The following is a 17927-nucleotide window of genomic DNA, read 5'->3' as shown; positions in this document are numbered from 1 at the left end:
AAAACAAATTCAACTTCACGAAGTTCCATTCGCAAGAATCGCGCTCCGCGAGATCGGAGGTCATTTGATTGACGGAGGCGACGCTGCGTTGAGAATTCGCGAGTCAGGGAGTTCCCACACTCCAGTTCTCGCTGCCCCACCCCCTCAATCCTCGCCACCGCCACCACCACGCTCCGTCTCTCCGCCTTCACCGATGTAATCTTCGCCCATTCACGTAAAATATTAAAGTCGATCTCCACGCTGCTGCACGCGCCAGATGATTGCTAAACGCGTCACCACGTGACGCGCCTAGCGTCACGCCCGTCACTCCCCGCCCCCACCCCTCCGCCCCGGCGAGTCGGATATTTGCACCCGAGCAGACGTTTCCGACGTTGGTGCGACGTTGTTGACATGTGGGTCGAACCGTTGGACCAACATGGGCCCAACGTTTTGATTTGTTATTGCTGGGGTTACACTGGCCCATAAAAGGCGCACGGGAAAAAACAAAACAGCGGCGATTCGCACGATTGCGGATGTTTAATTTGCGTACAGGTACAAAGTTCGCTGGCTCCAGTTTTAAATGTCCTTTGCGTATGGGTTGCCGTGACTCAACAAGCACGGGGCCCTCTGGAGAGAACAGACTGTCTGACTGACTGTCGTCACTTCACATTCCTTTAGAGGGAGCTGCAGCATGAATGGAGAGCGGGGAGTGGCGGGGAGCGTGTGTGTGTGTTCACAAGTGGGGACTTGCCCAATCACGGGTACCAGCGGTGTTGAGATCGGCCCCTTTGGAGCAGGAGGAGGAGGCTTGTGAAGGACGCTACCGGGCAAGTTGAGGAGCGGTCGCTCTCAAGCAACAACAGTGGAGGGTAGAGGAGGAGTGACGCTCACCACAACGAGCGGAGCGCCGGGCGGTTAAAAGGTTGCGAGGTGGCACGGTTGTGGGAGGAGGGGGGGGGGCACAGGTGGTGCATTTGCCATTCAGAATCAGAAAGGGTTTTATTCGCAATGAAAGTTCGCACAGACAAGTAATTTACTTTGGCCGGAAGGTGCATACATTCAACATTTAGGAATCTTAAAAATAAGTGGTTTACAAGTCTAACTATACTAAAGGTACAAGTCTAACTAATACTAAGGAGCTAAAGTATGTAAAAATGTAATAAAATAAAATCTAAAATATACAATAGCTATAATATACAATATAAAATTACAAAAATGCAAATAGGGTAACATAGTGCAAATATGGCAGGGTGTCATTGTGCAGATATTGTGCTAAAGTCAGTTTGAGCGTTAAAGTCAGTTTGAGCCCCTGGCCTTGTTGAAGAGGCCAGCAGCGGATGGGAAGAAACTGTTTTTGTGGCGTGAAGTTTTGGTCCTGATGGACCGCAGCCTTCTGCCGGAGGGGAGTAGCTGGAACAGAGAGTGTCCAGGGTGGGAGGAGTCGGCCACAATCTTCCTCGCTCGCCTCAGGGTCCTCATCTCAGTCAGTCAACACATGAGAGCGCCATTCATACCGAGGCCGTCTCCGAGCAGTTTGGACGCGATAATCCGCTTAATAGGGTCTGGTGAGCGAATGTTGTGAGGGCTAGGGGTAGGGTCTGGTTAGCTCCTGTTATCACCCGAACAAAACGCACGTGTGTGACGGGGCAACGCTCTATCCCCTACAGATGCAAGAAGTGGAGTCCACATTTGCGAGACTGCCTTCTCGGGGCGAACCAGGGTATGGCACCTCCTCTACGCCAACGGGAATGGAGTTTTACGCCATCTCTGTGTGATCCATCAACCCTCGCCACTGCCTCCGCAGTGCTGGGTTAGAAGTCGCGTGCCCAGTCTCCATATCACAGCAGCGGCAGCGTTTGTTTAAGGGAAACACATCTCTGGACCAGTTTTACATATTCTGGGTCTCATCAGCAGGAGTCTTAAATCTATGCTGCTGGGTTGCCAGATGTTATCTGAAAGAGCTCTCCACGCAAACTGTGAAAAGTCTAAGTGGTTTCTTGCTCAAATGAGCGTGGAGGTCGTGCTCATCTCTTCCACAGGGCCTAAGCCAGTGGTGGAAATTCCACATTCCTATGGTGCGGGAGAGTCTATCCATAGGACTACCCATTGTTGATTTCCCCGACACAATGTGGTACTAACTTTATCGACCCTGGAGGGATGATGATGATGATGGACTGAGTGATCCGATTGCCCTCCCGGCTTGGTCACGTGGCCGGGTGTCGAACCTACACGTTTGTCCCGTCCAGTGTGGTTGGTTGGTGGGACAGGAAGGACGAGAACACGTGGTTCTTTAAAAGCGACGGAAGCAAACCCGAGGGCAATTCTCGGACAAGTTTATCGACCCTGGAGGGATGATGATGATGGACTGAGTCATCCGATTGCCCTCCCGGCTTGGTCACGTGGCCGGGTGTCGAACCTACACGTTTGTCCCGTCCAGTGTGGTTGGTTGGTGGGACAGGAAGGACGAGAAAACGTGGTTCTTTAAAAGCGACGGAAACAAACCCGAGGGCAATTCTCGGACAAGTCCACTGAGCCGTGCGTGCGAGGGGTAGCTCGTTCGTGCATAAACACACTTCCATTCCCCTCTCCCACTCGCACAAAGCCCTCCCTTCCCACGCGCCCACCCCGAATGCAGCATGGACCCAACTTGGCACAGTCTAAAATGCTTTTGACATCACTTTGTTTCCCTCCCCTCCCTCCCTCCCCCAAAAAAGGTTGTGCCTGTGTGGGGGGAGAGGGGGGGGAAGAGGTGGAGGGAGGAGGGAGGAGGGGCAGGGTGGATGATGGTGTGTGCATGCATGTCGTGGGAGACTGGATAATGTGGTTGGTGGTGGTGGGGGAGGGAGGGGTTAGTAAGAGTTGACACAACAGCGGCGGCGGCCGAGTCGCGCTGGAAAACGAAGTTAGTTTAGTTCGGCCCCGGGAGTTTGTGAGTTTCACTCCTTCACTGCTCACCTCGTCAACGCCGGTGGTTGTGTTTTGTTTTTTTTAAACGAGGGCGCGGACGAGGGTTCGGACTCCATCACGGCTCCCTCCCTCACTCTCTCTCTCGCCCTCTCTTAATGGCGAAGGAAACAAAGAGAGCTTAAGGGACGTAGTGTAGCCGGGTGCGGGGAGAGGCTGAGAGAGAGAGAGCCTCGAGGGAGACTGAGAAGACCCAGAGAAGCCTTTGCGGAGACCGTGGTACTTGCTGTGAGAAGCGGCACTGCGAGTCTGAGAGAGACGAGAGCTGAGAGCAACTTTGGCGTGTGCGTTCAGCTGCCATCAAAGCGTCATGATTCATCCAACACTCGCGCGCCGCTCAGCTCGAGAGCTGCCACCGAGCGTCAACTCCACTGCTGGATTATCGTCGGCGAGTTCGACAGAGCCTGGACGTTCTCGACTGGGTTGTTAGAGACGACAACAACAACAGACACATCGGGCACTTTGCACAGCGGGGCATGGTTGACAACGTGGCGAGGTGGATAACTGTCAGCACGACGACTGAGAGAGTCGCGGGGTGACTCAAGGAGGAGGAGGTGACGACTCCCTGAGTGGTTGTTGGAGCCTCCAAGAAGATTTTGAGATTGTTCTTTGAGGAGGCTGGACGACAGCTCGGGGAGAGGGAGACGGAGAGAGAGAGAGACGGGGAGAGAGACGGGGAGAGAGAGAGGGAGACGGGGAGAGAGAGAGAGACGGGGAGAGAGACGGGGAGAGAGACGGGGAGAGAGAGAGGGAGACGGGGAGAGAGACGGGGAGAATTGCAGCGGATTTGTGTTTGATGAGTTGAGAGAGGTCACTGCAGAAGTTGGTGTCGACGGAGAGTTAGGAAGCGAGGGGAGGGAGAGACAAGGGGCCAGTGAGAGAGGGTGGACGAGTAAGAAGGTGAGGGTGGAGAGGTCGTGAGGGTGGAGAGTGAGTGACAAGAGGGAGTCTGGGTTGTTTATTGTGAAGTTGTTGGTGGAAAGTCAATAGCAAACAATTAAATATTAACTCGCGTTGATTGTGATGCTTTGTTGAACTTTCACTGGCAGGAGGCAAGCAATAATTAATTGTACGCGGAGTGATTTTGGTTTACAAATTAGCTTCGCCTCTTCGCCTCTGGTGACCTACCCCAGGTTTATTTTTTATGGGATTATTTTTATGAGGGTGGCGTTCGGGGCGGGGGGGGGTGAAGTAGAAGAAGGGGGCACGAAATCCCAATTCCGTGGCTGAGATTTACAACAAAACACCACCACGTGGGGTACTTCCTTGCGCGGATAGCCTGCGCCAAGTGATTTCTCGCTGGGCACAACTCGGCAGGGCTACGATATTTTACTCTGAGAGGGAGGTGCGGTGGGGGGGAGAGGAAAGAGACGAGGTGAGGAAGAGGTGGGATTTGGGGGGCGCAGGGGTTGGTGTATTTTCTTTTTAATCTCCACTGGATTTGGCCCAAATAATATCCGGCGTTGAAACCGTGACAGAAATATCAGGATCTGAATTCCAGACCGGAGGAATCCGATGAGCCGTAAAGTTTTTTTTCGAAGTTGTCCATTAAGACGACGCAGAGACACACGGGACTGAAGAGGTGCTTCATACGAAGAGGTGGTTCTGACGAAGAGGTGTTTCATACGAAGAGGTGTTTCATGCGAAGAGGTGCTTCTGACGAAGAGGTGGTTCATACGAATAGGTTTTAAGACGACCAGAGAGTTGCTTTGGATTGCGAGGAGAGGGACCGGGGCGACAGTGGAGAGACGGAGGGGGAGAAGGACTTGAGGAGAGCTAGAAGACCTCAACCGCACAACGATTCAAGAGATGATGGAGGAGGAGGATGCGGCGGCGGCGGCCGAGAAGGTCGATACTGGCGATGAGTCATCTGCGGCTGTTACGGCTGAACCTCCAACAGAAGGAGAAGGAGCAAGTTCGGATAGCAAGCAACTCATGGACGACATGATGGGTGTCCTGGTGAGTGATGAGGCTTATTGTGTGTGTCGACCCAGAAATAGGTGCTCGCTAAAAGCACTTGTCCCAACAGTCAATGCGGTCCGCATTGCTGGAATCGTTGGCTTTGTTGAGTGGATGGCTCGGCTGAATCCTAGCCCAGGGTAAATTGTCTGTTCGGGAATTTGTTTGCATGCCACTGGTTCACAGCTGAGCAGCTGTCATCACGACCGCGTCAGCGGGTGGCGGTGGAGGGGTAGCGGAGCGGTGGCGCAGTGGTTCGGTCGCCGCGCTGCGAACCCGGCGTCTCGAGTTCCATTTGCACTCGCGGCCCCAGCAGCACGGGCGACGATTATCTGAACCGATCCTGGGCCTCGCCCCTAGATCGACTCGGCCTCAAATGAGTAACTGATGCGGTGTGTAAACATCGCTACTGGGGAGACAAAGTCGGCCGCGCGTGGTGTTGCCGTGCCGGCCTTCGGAGGTTCTCGCTCGTGAACAATACGTTCCCCAATAGGCTTTTAAATGACTATACGGGGGATCTTTGTTTTTGGTGGTGGAGTGGATTGAGTCAGTCCAGTTTCGACCTCTGAGCTATAAAGAAACCGGGATGTATTTTTTTATACTCTTTGGTTCATTCAGTAAAGTCACGTAGGTAGAAAAATAAAGTAAAATATAATATACAGTATCACGACGTTTCGATCGCAACACAAGCGGTCGTTCTCAGGCTGAAAAAATAATCCAGCAGTGGAACTGCTGAACCAGCGAGAGAGCTGTTACACCAAGATTATATTTTACTTTGTTTTATTTTACCAGCTAAGCCCCACTGAGCTGTAGGGCTCTTTGTGAGAAGCGACCTGGCTACAAATAATAGCTCAACGAAGTGCCTTATCACGTTGAAATATATAGCAGCCAAATACTCTAAACGCGTGATGTTGATTTTAAATGTGGAGGGGAAAAACCCCCGAGAGGACCCGGAGAAAAATCAACGCGACCACGGGGATTTAACACGCACAACTCCCAAAACTACAGCAGGCGTCAGGGTCGGGATCTAACCTACGACCTCCTGCACACCAGGCGAGGTAGTTAACATCTCCTAGCCACCGCCGAGGGTTGTGGAGGTGAGAATATTCATCAGCAGTGGAAGAGAGGAGGCGATGCTGATCACCATCATCGTCATCATTGTAACGCAGCTGACAAAAACGCAAACTTAGAAGCCACTGAGTGTAATTTACGAATGTAACGAGAGATTCGATTTTGGTTATTTGTTACCGAGAGAGAGGGACGCGGAGATAGGAATACACGAATACGACTGTTAAAACATACTCGAGAGAGAGGGAGAGAGATTTCTACACGGAGTCGAAAATCGAGATCATGATTCAATCCGGGAGTGGATGGTTCTGTATTCTTGGATCCGTCTTCTCGGTATTGTTCCTCGTCTGAACTGCTTTTCGTGCTTGCGTTTGTTGTACCCCCACCCCCCAGCACCTCCCATTAGCACGGTCGGCTACGTACGGTGCGAAAGAAGTTCAACACACAGCGTCGGTTGGCCACATCGTGAGCCCGATTTGCATCTCGTTTTGCATATCTTAATCTAATCTAAACTCGCGCGAGTCAATGTTTGTATCATCACCTTAACCATCGACTTTAATTGTCGAAGGGACCCCCATTGGCAGAGTTAAAGGCGCAGCCCTGCAATGTCTTTGCTCACTGCACTGCTGGCGGAAGAGCCTCCACTAGAGGGGAGCTCTAGAGGTGGGAGTTATCCACACTTTACCCCACCACGCGTAACCTCCAGGATCATAGCCTAATTGTGGTTAACCCCATTGGCTGAGTGGGCAGAGGTGGTGGTGGCGGTGGTTGTGGTGGCGGTGGTTGTGGTGGTTGTTGTGGTGGTGGTGGTTGTTGTGGTTGTGGCGGTTTGTGAACTCGCCCAACTTATTTTCTTCACCTGCCTGCCTCGCCGGGGGAGATGGGATCCCCCTTCTCTCTGGGTTTCAAGTCCGGCCGCGCTGCTCACCGCTTACAACGCCACCACCGTCTGCGACAGCCATCCGCATTGTATCGGTAGCCAATTAAAACGTTGGGCAGAACTGATGGATCGTAACCGGCCTTGTGTAGAATCGCTACCCCGAGGGGGTATATGGGATGGATCGTGCAATGTGATTCAACGCTCCCCCCTCCCTACCCCCTCCCCCCCACGCTACCCCCCTTCTCCACCATACACCCTCCCTACCCCTCCCCCCTCCCCCTGCCCTCCCCCCTCCGGCTCCCCTTGCCCTCCCGCTGCCCTCCCCCCCTCCCCCTGCCCTCCCCCCTCCCCCTGCCCTCCACCCTCCCTTGCCCTCCCCCCTCCCCTCCCCTCTCCCCTCCCCCCTCCCCTCCCCCCTCCCCTCCCCTCTCCCCTCCCCCCTCCCCCTCCCCCCCCCTCCCCCCTCCCCTCCCCCCTCCCCCCTCCCCTCCCCCTCCCCCCTCCATACCCCTCCCCCCTCCCTACCCCTCGTTGATGGGGGGGAGGGGGGGATCAGCAATCCCTGCATACCACGTGCTACCGGCTCGAGTGCCAGCCGTGCTGTGGGGTGCGGGATCTGAGTCACATAATCTGAGTGATTATAATTATCGGAGAGTATGCGAGGTCATTCATCACGGTTGAGGGACGTGTGTGTGTGTGAGAGAGAGGAGACAACGAGAGAGAGAGAGACGGAGAGTTGTTTACAGAAGGAGTTGAGACGCAATTGGAGAGATACAGAGACGTACAGAGGCGGAGAGACCCAGAGAAAGAGGACTAGAATCAGAGAGATGAGACGCCAGCAGAGAGTCGAGAAGAATATCTAATAAATAGTGGGAGCCCAGGGAGGAGTGCTTGTCGAACCCGAGAGGCAGAAAGACAGAGAGAGAGAGACACACGGAGAGACGTAGAGAGATGTGAGGATACAACAAAAACAGAGGGACAAATCAACAGAGACAGCGAGGCATAAATACAGGGAGACAGACGAGACAGAGAGACACGCACAGAGAGACCGAGAAACACACACACAATGACAAGACAGAGACGCAGAGAGACACACAGGGATATGAGACGGATACATGGACACAGGCGGCCAGGGAAAACAAATACACACAGCCAGACAGAGAGAGAGAGAGACAGAGAGACAGGCAGAGACAGACAGAGTAGTGAAAGTGGGGGGTGGTGGATGAGTGGGGGGGGGGTGAGGGTGACGAGGGTGAGTGAGTGATTGGTGGCATGAGTAGGGGTGGTATTTAGGGCAGTGCAGTGGTATTTAAGGCGGTGGTGGTGATGCAAGTCGAGAGTTGCGGAGCACGGCACAGTGATGAAGTTGGTGGTTTTGGGGGTGGCGAGCGTCATTGGTGTTTCATCTGTGGGGTGGGTGGGTGGGCTGGTTGAGGTGTAGTGCCGAGGGCGACTTTGCCCGCTTTCATCACTGCTTTTCTGGTGGGGGGGGGGGGCGGTCAGGATGTTCGCCACATGTTATTGTCCGAGGGCAGGAATCAAACTGGGTTCGCAGACTCATCATTTTTACACTCAACCCACAACGCAACACCACTCTCTCTCGCTATTCTGCTGCTGCCAATAACACATTCGGTCCCGTCTCCTCTCGTATCCCTCCGCGCTAAATCCACTGCTGGGGGTCATCATGGCACTGACAACCCCCTCCTACTCCACCTCCTCCTCCCGTGACTGTATTAAACGCCGCTGAAGCGCTGAGTGGGACATTGGTGTTGGCAGGGCCGCGTGTCGCCTTGTCGACGCTGCGGCTACCTGCGATGCAACGCGTTGCACGGTGCTTGTCGCAGAAAGTGTCCCTGTCAAATAAACGTTTGTCGAATTCTAACTCGTAGCATTGCCCCCCCCCCCTTCCTCCCATCGCTACCGCACGGCATCCGACTCAGAGGCGCTCAGAGGAGGAACCACAGACGAGCGGGACAGGCAGCAGCAGGCAAATCAGTGGCGAGGAGCCGCCGTTACCCAACATTTTTCCCAAGCTCTGCAGTCCTACGGACATGTTGAGACGCTTTCTGGCCAATGTAATGAGTGGGCTTTCTACACGTGTGGGAGGAATACCGGAGCATCCGGAGGAAACCCCGCTCGTGCGAGCGAGGGAGCAACGCTCTATCCCGTGCAGAAGGGAAAGACGATATCAGTCGACACTTTTTTTAGGACCGCCTCCTGGCGAGCCAGGGTATACGGCTCCTCCTCGACGCGCACGGGACGGGAGTTTCACAGCCGTGTGCGGGGAGCCACTAATCCTGACTGGACCAATGTGGTGAAGTATGGCCTTCATAGGTGCTTGCTAAGAGCACTTGCCCCAACAGTCTCTTGAAGGCTATACGGAGTCTTTGTCTTTGTGTGTGGTGAGCGGTAGTTTAGCGGTTAGCGCGCTGTGCTATGAACCCTGCGACCCGAGTTCGATTCCCGCTCACGGCCAACACCAGTGACATTTATCGGAACCGGTCCCGGGCCTCCCCTAGGTCGACCCAGCCTCAAATGAGTACCTGGCGCGGTGTGTAAAAACATCGCCACTGGGGAGACAAAGGCGGTCGGGCGTGGTGCTGGCCACCCACCCCCTCGTCTACTGTTGCCGGCCTTCAAAGGTGCTCGCTAACAGCACTTGCCCCGACAGTGAAGGCTATACGGGGGATCTTTGTCTTTGTGTGTGTGTAGCCGTGGTGCTGTGTGGCGTGCCGGCCTTCGTAGGTTGCTACTCGTTAACGGCACAGCCTCCAACAGTCTGTTGGAGGCTGTGGGGATCTCTGTTTTTGTCTGTGTTGTGTATTCGCACGAAGTTCTTGGCTCATTGCGTGGGGGAATGCGGGAGGGGGGGATGGGGATGAGCCGCCCGCAGCGTTGTCGTAGTGTTGAGTTGAAACGATGCCAAGTGCACAGAATTCATAACCGCACGGGGCATTGGTGACTCAGCCTCCGTGACCGACATGCCGTCTGTATTTATAATAATAATAGCGAGCACGTTTGGTGTGGCGCTATGTGTGTGTGTATGTTGACCGTCTTTCGCACCGTACGTAGCCAACCGTGCTACCGCAGTTCTAAAGCCAGCGCAAGGCTATCACGAAGTCGCCACGACGCTTCGCACGCAGATGGGTGCAGCGGTAGCAGCGATGCAGGTGGCCTGCAGTCCAGCACTGCTTGAGACAGAGAGGGTTGGTGGGTCGCCGCACTGCCTAATCGTTCGTACCGCTGCTGATGTAGATGGCAGAGCGACAACGTACGATTTCACATTCAGGTGGTCAGGGCCAGGACAACCGGGAGCAGCGGAGTGGCGTATCCATCGCTGTGACGTCCCCTTCGTATTTGTGGATCGGGGCATTGAGCGCGTTACACGCTGCACGGTCTGCTCTTTGACGAGCACAGTCGCACCGCTGCTACTGGAGAGTTTCACATTTTCCGCACTTATTTTGTGAAACTTCCTCCCCTGTCGGCGTGCGGAGGTGCCATAACCCTGGGCTCGCCAGGAGAAGTCAGTACAGCAAGTGTGGACTAATCGCCATCTGTTTATTCCATCTGTGCGGGGGATTGAGCGTTGCCCCCTCGCGGAAGGGCGTCGGGGTTATCTCCGCCACGTGAATAATGAACACAGGTCGTCGTCGTTTATTGGCTGTAAACTTACAATCGTCAAACACCCTAATGTATCAGACTCCGGTGACTCAGCGTGGCTCTGCTGGATCAATCGGTTGTTATTATTATAATACTTTTTTAATTATAGTCTGGCAGTCGAGGTGCATGCCGTCATCCGTCTAGGTGGCTCAGCAGGTAGAGGGAGCGGCCAACGCAAAGGTCAAGAGTTCAAGTTCTCATTGTGGTGGCGGTCGAGGGCGGTTGGTTGGCTTTAGCCCATCATCATCCATCCCTCCGGGTTGGATAAAATAAGTATCACTTTGTATGTATGCATGTATGTTGAACTTCTTTCGCACCATACGTAGCCAACCGTGCTAATGTACGGTGGGAAGGACAGAAAAAAAACTCAACGCAAACAAAGTTTGTTTGACGACAAACTTTGACAACAATCTTTGTGGGGAACACCAACAGCAGTTTTCAATGAAGATACCTCCCCCCCCCCCCGTCACAGTAATGTGGAATTTACACCACTGGCTCTACATCAGGGCTGTAGATAGGAGAATAAGTGCCGACGGCGCCTTTGCTAGTTGGGGGCTAGCTCGCTCTGTGGGGACGGTACTGCTGCTGTGCCGTTTCACAGAGTGGGATGATTTTTCTAATTGCCTACTTTAAAAAAAATCTATGTACGTATGATGAACCTCTTTCGCACCGTACGTAGCCAACGAGCGTCCCAGGGTCTTTCATGGCCACTCCGAAGCAGACGCAGTCTGCTAGTGTTATTTTATGAGGAATACACATGGGCGGTATTAACCAGGGCGGCCGATGGTCTCGAACTACGAACTTCTGCACACAAAAGGGTACTTAATTTACGTGACCCCCTGTTGATGATGATGGTGGTTGTGGGTTGAGTTTCACTGCCTCGCCGGAGATTCCAGCTCGGAATCAGCACTCACCGAGTCACTCGCTAATTCACCAGCGGTCAGTCGCCTCCCTATCGCTCTCCTATCGCTACTAGCGCGGTCGCTGTTCCTGTGGACGTCACCCGTGTTAAGGACCCGGTCTGTCAGACGCCGACTGTTTCATCTCATCCACCACCATTACCACGCTCTTCAACCACCACCACAGTGTGTTCCACCACGACCACCACGCTGTGTTCAACAACCACCATAGTGTTCAACAACAACCACCACCACGACCACCACGCTGTGTTCAACCACCCCAACACTGTTCAACCACCATCACACTGCAGGTCACAACAACACACTCATTTAAGTACTCATTTAAGCACTCACCTACCCACTCATCCACTCACTCATCCACCCACCCACTCACCCATCCACCCACTCACCCACCCACCCACTCACCCACCCACCCACCCACTCACCCACCCACCCACTCACCCACCCACCCACCCACCCACTCACCCACCCACTCACCCACCCACCTACCTACCCACCCACCCACTCATCCACCCACCCACTCATCCCCCTACACACCCACCCACTCACCCACCCACCCACCCACCTACCCACCCACCCACCCACCCACCTACCCACCCACCCACCCACCTACCCACCCACCTACCCACCCACCCACCCACCCACCCACCCACCTACCCACCCACCCACCCACCTACCCACCCACCCACCCACCCACCTACCCACCCACCCACCCACCTACCTACCCACCCACCCACCCACACCTACCCACCCACCCACCTACCCACCCACCCACTCATCCCCCTACCCACCCACCCACTCATCCCCCTACACACCCACCCACTCACCCACCCACCCACTCACCCACCCACTCACCCACTCACCCACCCACTCACCACACTGCAGATAACCTCACCTCTCTGCTGCTCCACTGTGCTCCCCCCTCCCTAAGTTCTTACAACAACAACAATAATAACCTCGCTCCAGTCAAGAAACGCGCAACACTATTTCACGGTGCTGTTTGTTGCTGGCCGCTTGTTAGGGCCATTAGGGGTCTATGCTCAGGCATCCGTGATTTATATAGTATCGCATTTTTTTTTTGTTAAATCTAACCCAAAACCTCACCGGAGTGGGATGGGCGACGGGCCAACTTGAACCATCTGGCCGGATTTGTTTGGATTATTATTTTTTTCAGTTCCGTTCCTCTTTTTCCTTCTCCTCCCTCGCCCCGACTTTTCCATTTTCGCCGAATTATTCCCCCTCCCCTCCTCCTCTTCCTCTCTCTCTCGATATTTTCATTCGGGTTTGTTTTTCGGGGTGTCCCCGCCCTTGGCGTTCGATTGATCGCCTTTCGCCTGGGAGCCGCTCCGTCGCTGCGTCTACCCAACCGCTCAGGAATGCGGCCGACCGGAGCTTCCCCCCCGCCCCGCCCCTACCGCTCTCTGCGTTGCTGCTGCTGCTGCTGCGGAAACTACGCAGCCCCCGCCTTCCCCCCGCCCCCCCCCTTCCCCCCGCCCCCCCTTCCCCAGGCCCCCCCTTCCCCAGGCCCCCCCTTCCCTAGGCCCCCCCCTTCCACCCCGTTCCTCCTTCCTTAGGCCCCCCCCTTCCACCCCGTTCCTCCTTCCTTAGGCCCCCCCTTCCACCCGGCCCACCCGGCCCACCCGGCCCTCCCTTCCCCCCGGCCCCCCCTTCTCCCCGCCCCCCCCGGCCCTCTTTCCCCCAGCCCCCCCAGCCCTCCCACGGCCCCCCTCTTCCCCCCGCCCTCCCTTCCCCCCGCCCCCCCTTCCCCCCCGCCCCCCCTTCCCCCCCTTCCCCCCGCCCCCCCTTCCCCCCCTTCCCCCCGCCCCCCCTTCCCCCCCTTGCCCCCGCCCTCCCTTCCCCCCGGCCCCCCCCTTCTCCCCGCCCCCCCCGGCCCTCTTTCCCCCCAGCCCCCCAGCCCCCCCACGGCCCCCCCTTCCCCCCGCCCTCCCTTCCCCCCCGCCCCCCCTTCCCCCCCGCCCCCCCTTCCCCCCCGCCCCCCCCTTCCCCCCCTTCCCCCGTCCCCCCGCCACCCCTGCCGCTCTCTGCGCTGCTGTTGCTGCTGCGGAAACTCCGCAGCACCCCCCCCCCCACCGCCCCTCCCCCCCCGCACCGCACAGCGCAAGCCCCGACAGCGAGAACGCCGCTTCACAATCCCCCGGCAGCAGCAGCAGCAGCCCGCCGGGCTCACCGGGCTCCCCGGGCTCACCGCGTCAGCGCAAATCACTGCGCCCAGCGCCGCCACCGCCACCGCCCTTTGATGTAGCGCGCCGGTAAAGGCGCAGCCCTGCAAGTGCTTTGCTCGTCACCTCCTTTTTGTTGTGGTTGTTGTTGTTCCTTTACGAACCAGGTAGAGCCCTCTTCTTGATTCTGTTCTTCACCTGAGGACGGCTGCTTGCGTTGTGGCCGAAACGTCGTGAGAATTATTTTATTATGTTTTATTTTTATTATTATATTATTTCCCTTCTACGTGACTTTACCGAAAGAACCAAGCAGATGAATCCCTGCAGTCACGAAAGCTTTAAATCGAAATTCAGGTAGAGCCCGTTGAGGTTACTTGGCTCTTGTTCAGAGGCGAGCTGGCCACGCATCTGCCGCGGTGGCGAGATGTTAACTACCTCTCCTGGTCTACAGGGAGGGTTCGTGAGTTCGATCTCAACCCTTGCGCCCGCTGTATATTTGGAGCGTGCATGTTCGCTCTCTTTTTTTCCCAGTGGTCGCGTGGATTTTTCTCCGGGTCCTCGGTTTTCCCCTCCATACTTAGAATCAACATCGCGCGTTCAGAGTATTCGGCTGCTGTAAATGTCCACGTGATAAGCCACGATTGTTTGTGGCCAGGTGGCTTCTGCTAAAGAGCTACATAGCTCAGTGGGGCCTTACCTGGTTAGAGAAACTTGATTATATGTTATATTTCATATTTAGGTATGTGATGATAGCGCATTGAGGTGGCTTCTGTCATCATCATCACACGTGGGAGTTTATGGCAGCAGCCGAATAAAGCTAAGCGCGTGTTGATTAAAAATGTGGAGGAGGAGGGGCACAAAACCAGGGGAAGCCGGAAAAACGATCCACGCGACGGATAACGGCGAGAGATGAAAGAGAACACGCGGACTCCAATGTGCAACAACAGGCACCGTGCTGTTGTTGCACAGGAGATGGAGCGATGAGATCTCAGCCCGGTTTTAAAGCTGCCGGTCTTGGATCGCTGCTGCGAGAGTTGGTGGCGGAGGCTTGGTGGGGGGGGGGGGGCGTGCGGGGAGCAGTGGATCGATGAAAGCCAACGATGACAAAGATGATGATGACGACATTGTTGTCCGAATATTTCAACGAGACATCTGGGCGATGAAACGTGGGATCCAAAAAGGGGGGGGGGGGGGGTAATTTTTTGCCCCACAGAACTACATAGACACCTCCAGTAGTAACTCTTGTGTGTCCACCCCTTGTGCCCACCCCCCGTGTGTCCCCCCCCCTCCCCACCTCCAGGACGGCTCATTGGGCAACATAGACGACCTGGCGCAGCAGTACGCCGAGTATTTCAACACCCACTTCGACGACGTCTTCGACCGGATGGAGGAGCTGCAGAAGAGACACTCGGTGCTGGAGCTCGCGGTGAGTGCAGGCCTCTTCGACCCGCCATCTTGTGCCGCCCCCCGCCGCCGTTCAGTTTTAGCGGAGGACGGTTCGAGAGCGTTGACGAGGAGCAGGTGGTGGTGGTGGTGGTGGTGCCGTGGTGGTGCTGTGGTGGTGGTGGTGTTTTTTTGTTCAATTGTGAACAACGGCCATGTCAGACGGTTAATCTTATTGGCATAACCATTGGTCCGCTGCAGCTCAGAGACTCGCTCCTATGAGGCATGCGGTGACGTTAGGAGATGTCCGTGTGTGCTCGGCAATATGAAGGGGCTGAAGACCAGAATCGGTGATCTCGCTGACAATCTGCCACGGACCACCGGCCACCCGAGTTCGATTCCCGCTCACGGCCAACAACACCAGTGATGAATATTTGAATCGGTCCTGGGCCTACGCAAGGTCGCCTAGGTCTCAATTGAGTACCTAGTGCAATGTGGGGACATTACCACTGGGGAGACAAAGGCGGTCGGGCGTGGTGTTGGCCACCCACCGCCTCGTGTGCCGTGCTGGCCTTCATAGGTGCTCGCTAACAGCACTTGCCCTAACAGTCTGTTAAGGCTATACGGGGGATCTTTGTCTTTGGTGTTAGTAGGCAGTCACCCTCCAGCAACAACAGTGGAGCGTGGAGGAGGAGCGACGCTCACAATAACGAGCGTAGCGGCGGGCGGCTAAAATGTAGCAAGTTGGCACAGCAGGGGGCACAGCTGGTGCATCTACCAGTCATCTGAGTCAATCAACCCATGGCACCTGGGTCTGTCCCGTGACAACCTGCCCAGCGAGCCTTCGAGACTTCACGTGGCCTCGGAGTGCACCGAGCCTGGCACAAGTGCCGTGCTGACGTCACCGCCACATAGTTGCGAATGGCGGCTGTTGTTGTTGTTGGTGTTCAAAAAATCTTAAAGAGAAATAATAACAACAACACCCTTTCGGCAATCTGCATGCGATGAACTCTCCCTGGTGGCGCCCGATCTCATCGCTGCTCAGAAGCTCGGCAGGCTTGAGCCTGATTAGTCGTGGGTGCTCGGAAGGGTGACCACCCCCACAAACAGCAGGGCTTGCCAGGTGTTGTAGGATTGAGGGCAGTGAGGTGTGGGTGGCACGAACGTCGGTGTATCTCGCGCTTTGGGGGGAACTTCAGTAATAGTGTACAGTTGTCTCATGGAGAGACTGGTCCCCGTCTTGGGAATGTGGAATTGACACCACTGAATTGGGCTTGAGAATGGAGATGAGTCTTGCCCCGTGCTCCTCCGAGCGGAGATAAACTTTGGCCTTTGCTATCGTGGCGGTGAACGAGAGGTCAGGGGTCAGGGGTTTTGATCGTGGATGAGCAGAGGCCAGGGGTTGACACCTTGTTGCACAACGCACATGCACAGACTGTTGGGGCGAGTGCGGTTATCTTGAGCCTATTAAGGCCAGCACGGCCTCCTTTGTCTCCCCAGTACTGATGTTTACACACAGCACCAGGTACCCATTCAAGTCTGAGTCGACCTAGGGGGGGAGGCCCCAGACGGGTTCGACTTCTGATGATAACTGTGGCCGGGAATTGAACTCGGGTCGCCAGGTGGGTATTGCAGTGTGCTCACCACTGCACCACCGATCCCCTTGCACAAAGACAAAGATCACCCTATAGCTCTGCATACTTTGAGGGAAAGTGCTGTTCGCGAGCACCTGCCATATACACACGCACACTGGATGGTAATGTAAACAGACTTTTTGGGCAAAATATTTGACGAAAATAATCCCCACTCGGGGGCACAGCTCTGAAACGCCGTTTATGACACGGCAACGATAACATTCACCGCAATTTTATAAATATTATTCGTGATTTGGCTCTCGGTTGCGCTGACCCTGTCAAGGTCCTGGCCGTGTGAAGGTCAAGAAGGTCCGGTCCGTGTTTTGTTGTTTTTGTTTTTCAAGTGCCTCGTTGTTGTTGTTACAAAATGATCCCTTGTATAAAGGTGTCAGTTTTTGTACCAGTTGAAAGGGTAAAACCCTATTACTATAGCTTGCCACTGGTAAAGGAGGTCTCATTGTGTAAATGCCTACCCCGAGCTCTCAATACTCTGATAGTGCGCTGTTTTTGAGTTGTACGCCTTCTGGCGTCATCTGGTCCAACACCATGTGAGACTGGGCTCTAAGAAAAGCTGTCTCGGGTGTGGACCAATCAACTTCAAGGACAGTGCATATCATTATCATTATCAGAGTTGTTTCTTTTTGTTTGCATTTTGACTGCTTGTGTTGTGGTTATTGCAAACATGATCCCTTGTATAAAGGTGTCAGTTTTTATACCAGTTGAAAGGGTAAAACCCTATCACTATAAAATGGGACCTTTTTTTGCCAGTGTCAAAGTATGAAAAACAAGGCGAGGTTTTTACCCCTTTCTGGCAATCAGCCAGGAGGTGTTGAGATGTTCCATCACCAAAGAGAAACCCTTTTGCAAGGGATCAAGTTCACATTAACCACACGCACTCGTGGTCAACATGCAAACATACACCCTCTGATAATATACGCATTCTTTTTTCATACGTTGTTATTGTTCTCTGTGTAATCATTCACCCGCGGACACTTTCGTGGAAGTTGTTATCTCAAAACTGCCACGATCCTGACCTCTGTGTGGCACGCAGCGCAAACTATGGTCCAAGTTGTAAACCCCTAAAGAGACACACAGAGACACGTAGAGTCTCCTGGAGATGCATGTAGACCCACAGAGACACATATACACCCAGAGAGAATCATACAGATACATAAAGACTCGTAGATACACAGAGATACATAGAGATACGTAGACCTCTAGCTATACATAGGGATACATCGAGACCCACAGATACATACAGACGAAGATACATTGAGATGCATGGAGAGACAGAGAGACA

The 17927-nt window shown here is 54.7% G+C and overlaps 1 protein-coding gene across 5 annotated transcripts in view; it reads left to right on the top strand.

Annotated features, from left to right (window-relative positions):
• LOC144948641 (uncharacterized) overlaps nucleotides 1-17927 on the top strand; it is a 298072-nt gene that overhangs the window by 186571 nt on the left and 93574 nt on the right. For 4 of the 5 annotated variants that reach the window (XM_078878262.1, XM_078878261.1, XM_078878264.1 and 1 more), the window contains exon 2: nucleotides 14911-15036. In XM_078878262.1, coding sequence (XP_078734388.1) covers nucleotides 14911-15036 — 126 coding nt within the window. Of the gene's footprint in view, nucleotides 1-3659; nucleotides 4903-14910; nucleotides 15037-17927 lie in introns of those variants that run through there. The other variant, XM_078878263.1, reaches the window with a different exon arrangement.

Source organism: Lampetra fluviatilis, chromosome 50 (genome assembly GCF_964198595.1).
Source record: "Lampetra fluviatilis chromosome 50, kcLamFluv1.1, whole genome shotgun sequence".
NCBI lineage: Eukaryota > Metazoa > Chordata > Hyperoartia > Petromyzontiformes > Petromyzontidae > Lampetra > Lampetra fluviatilis.
The sequence above is the reverse complement of the archived record's forward strand: the minus strand, read 5'-3'. Positions and strand labels throughout refer to the sequence as shown.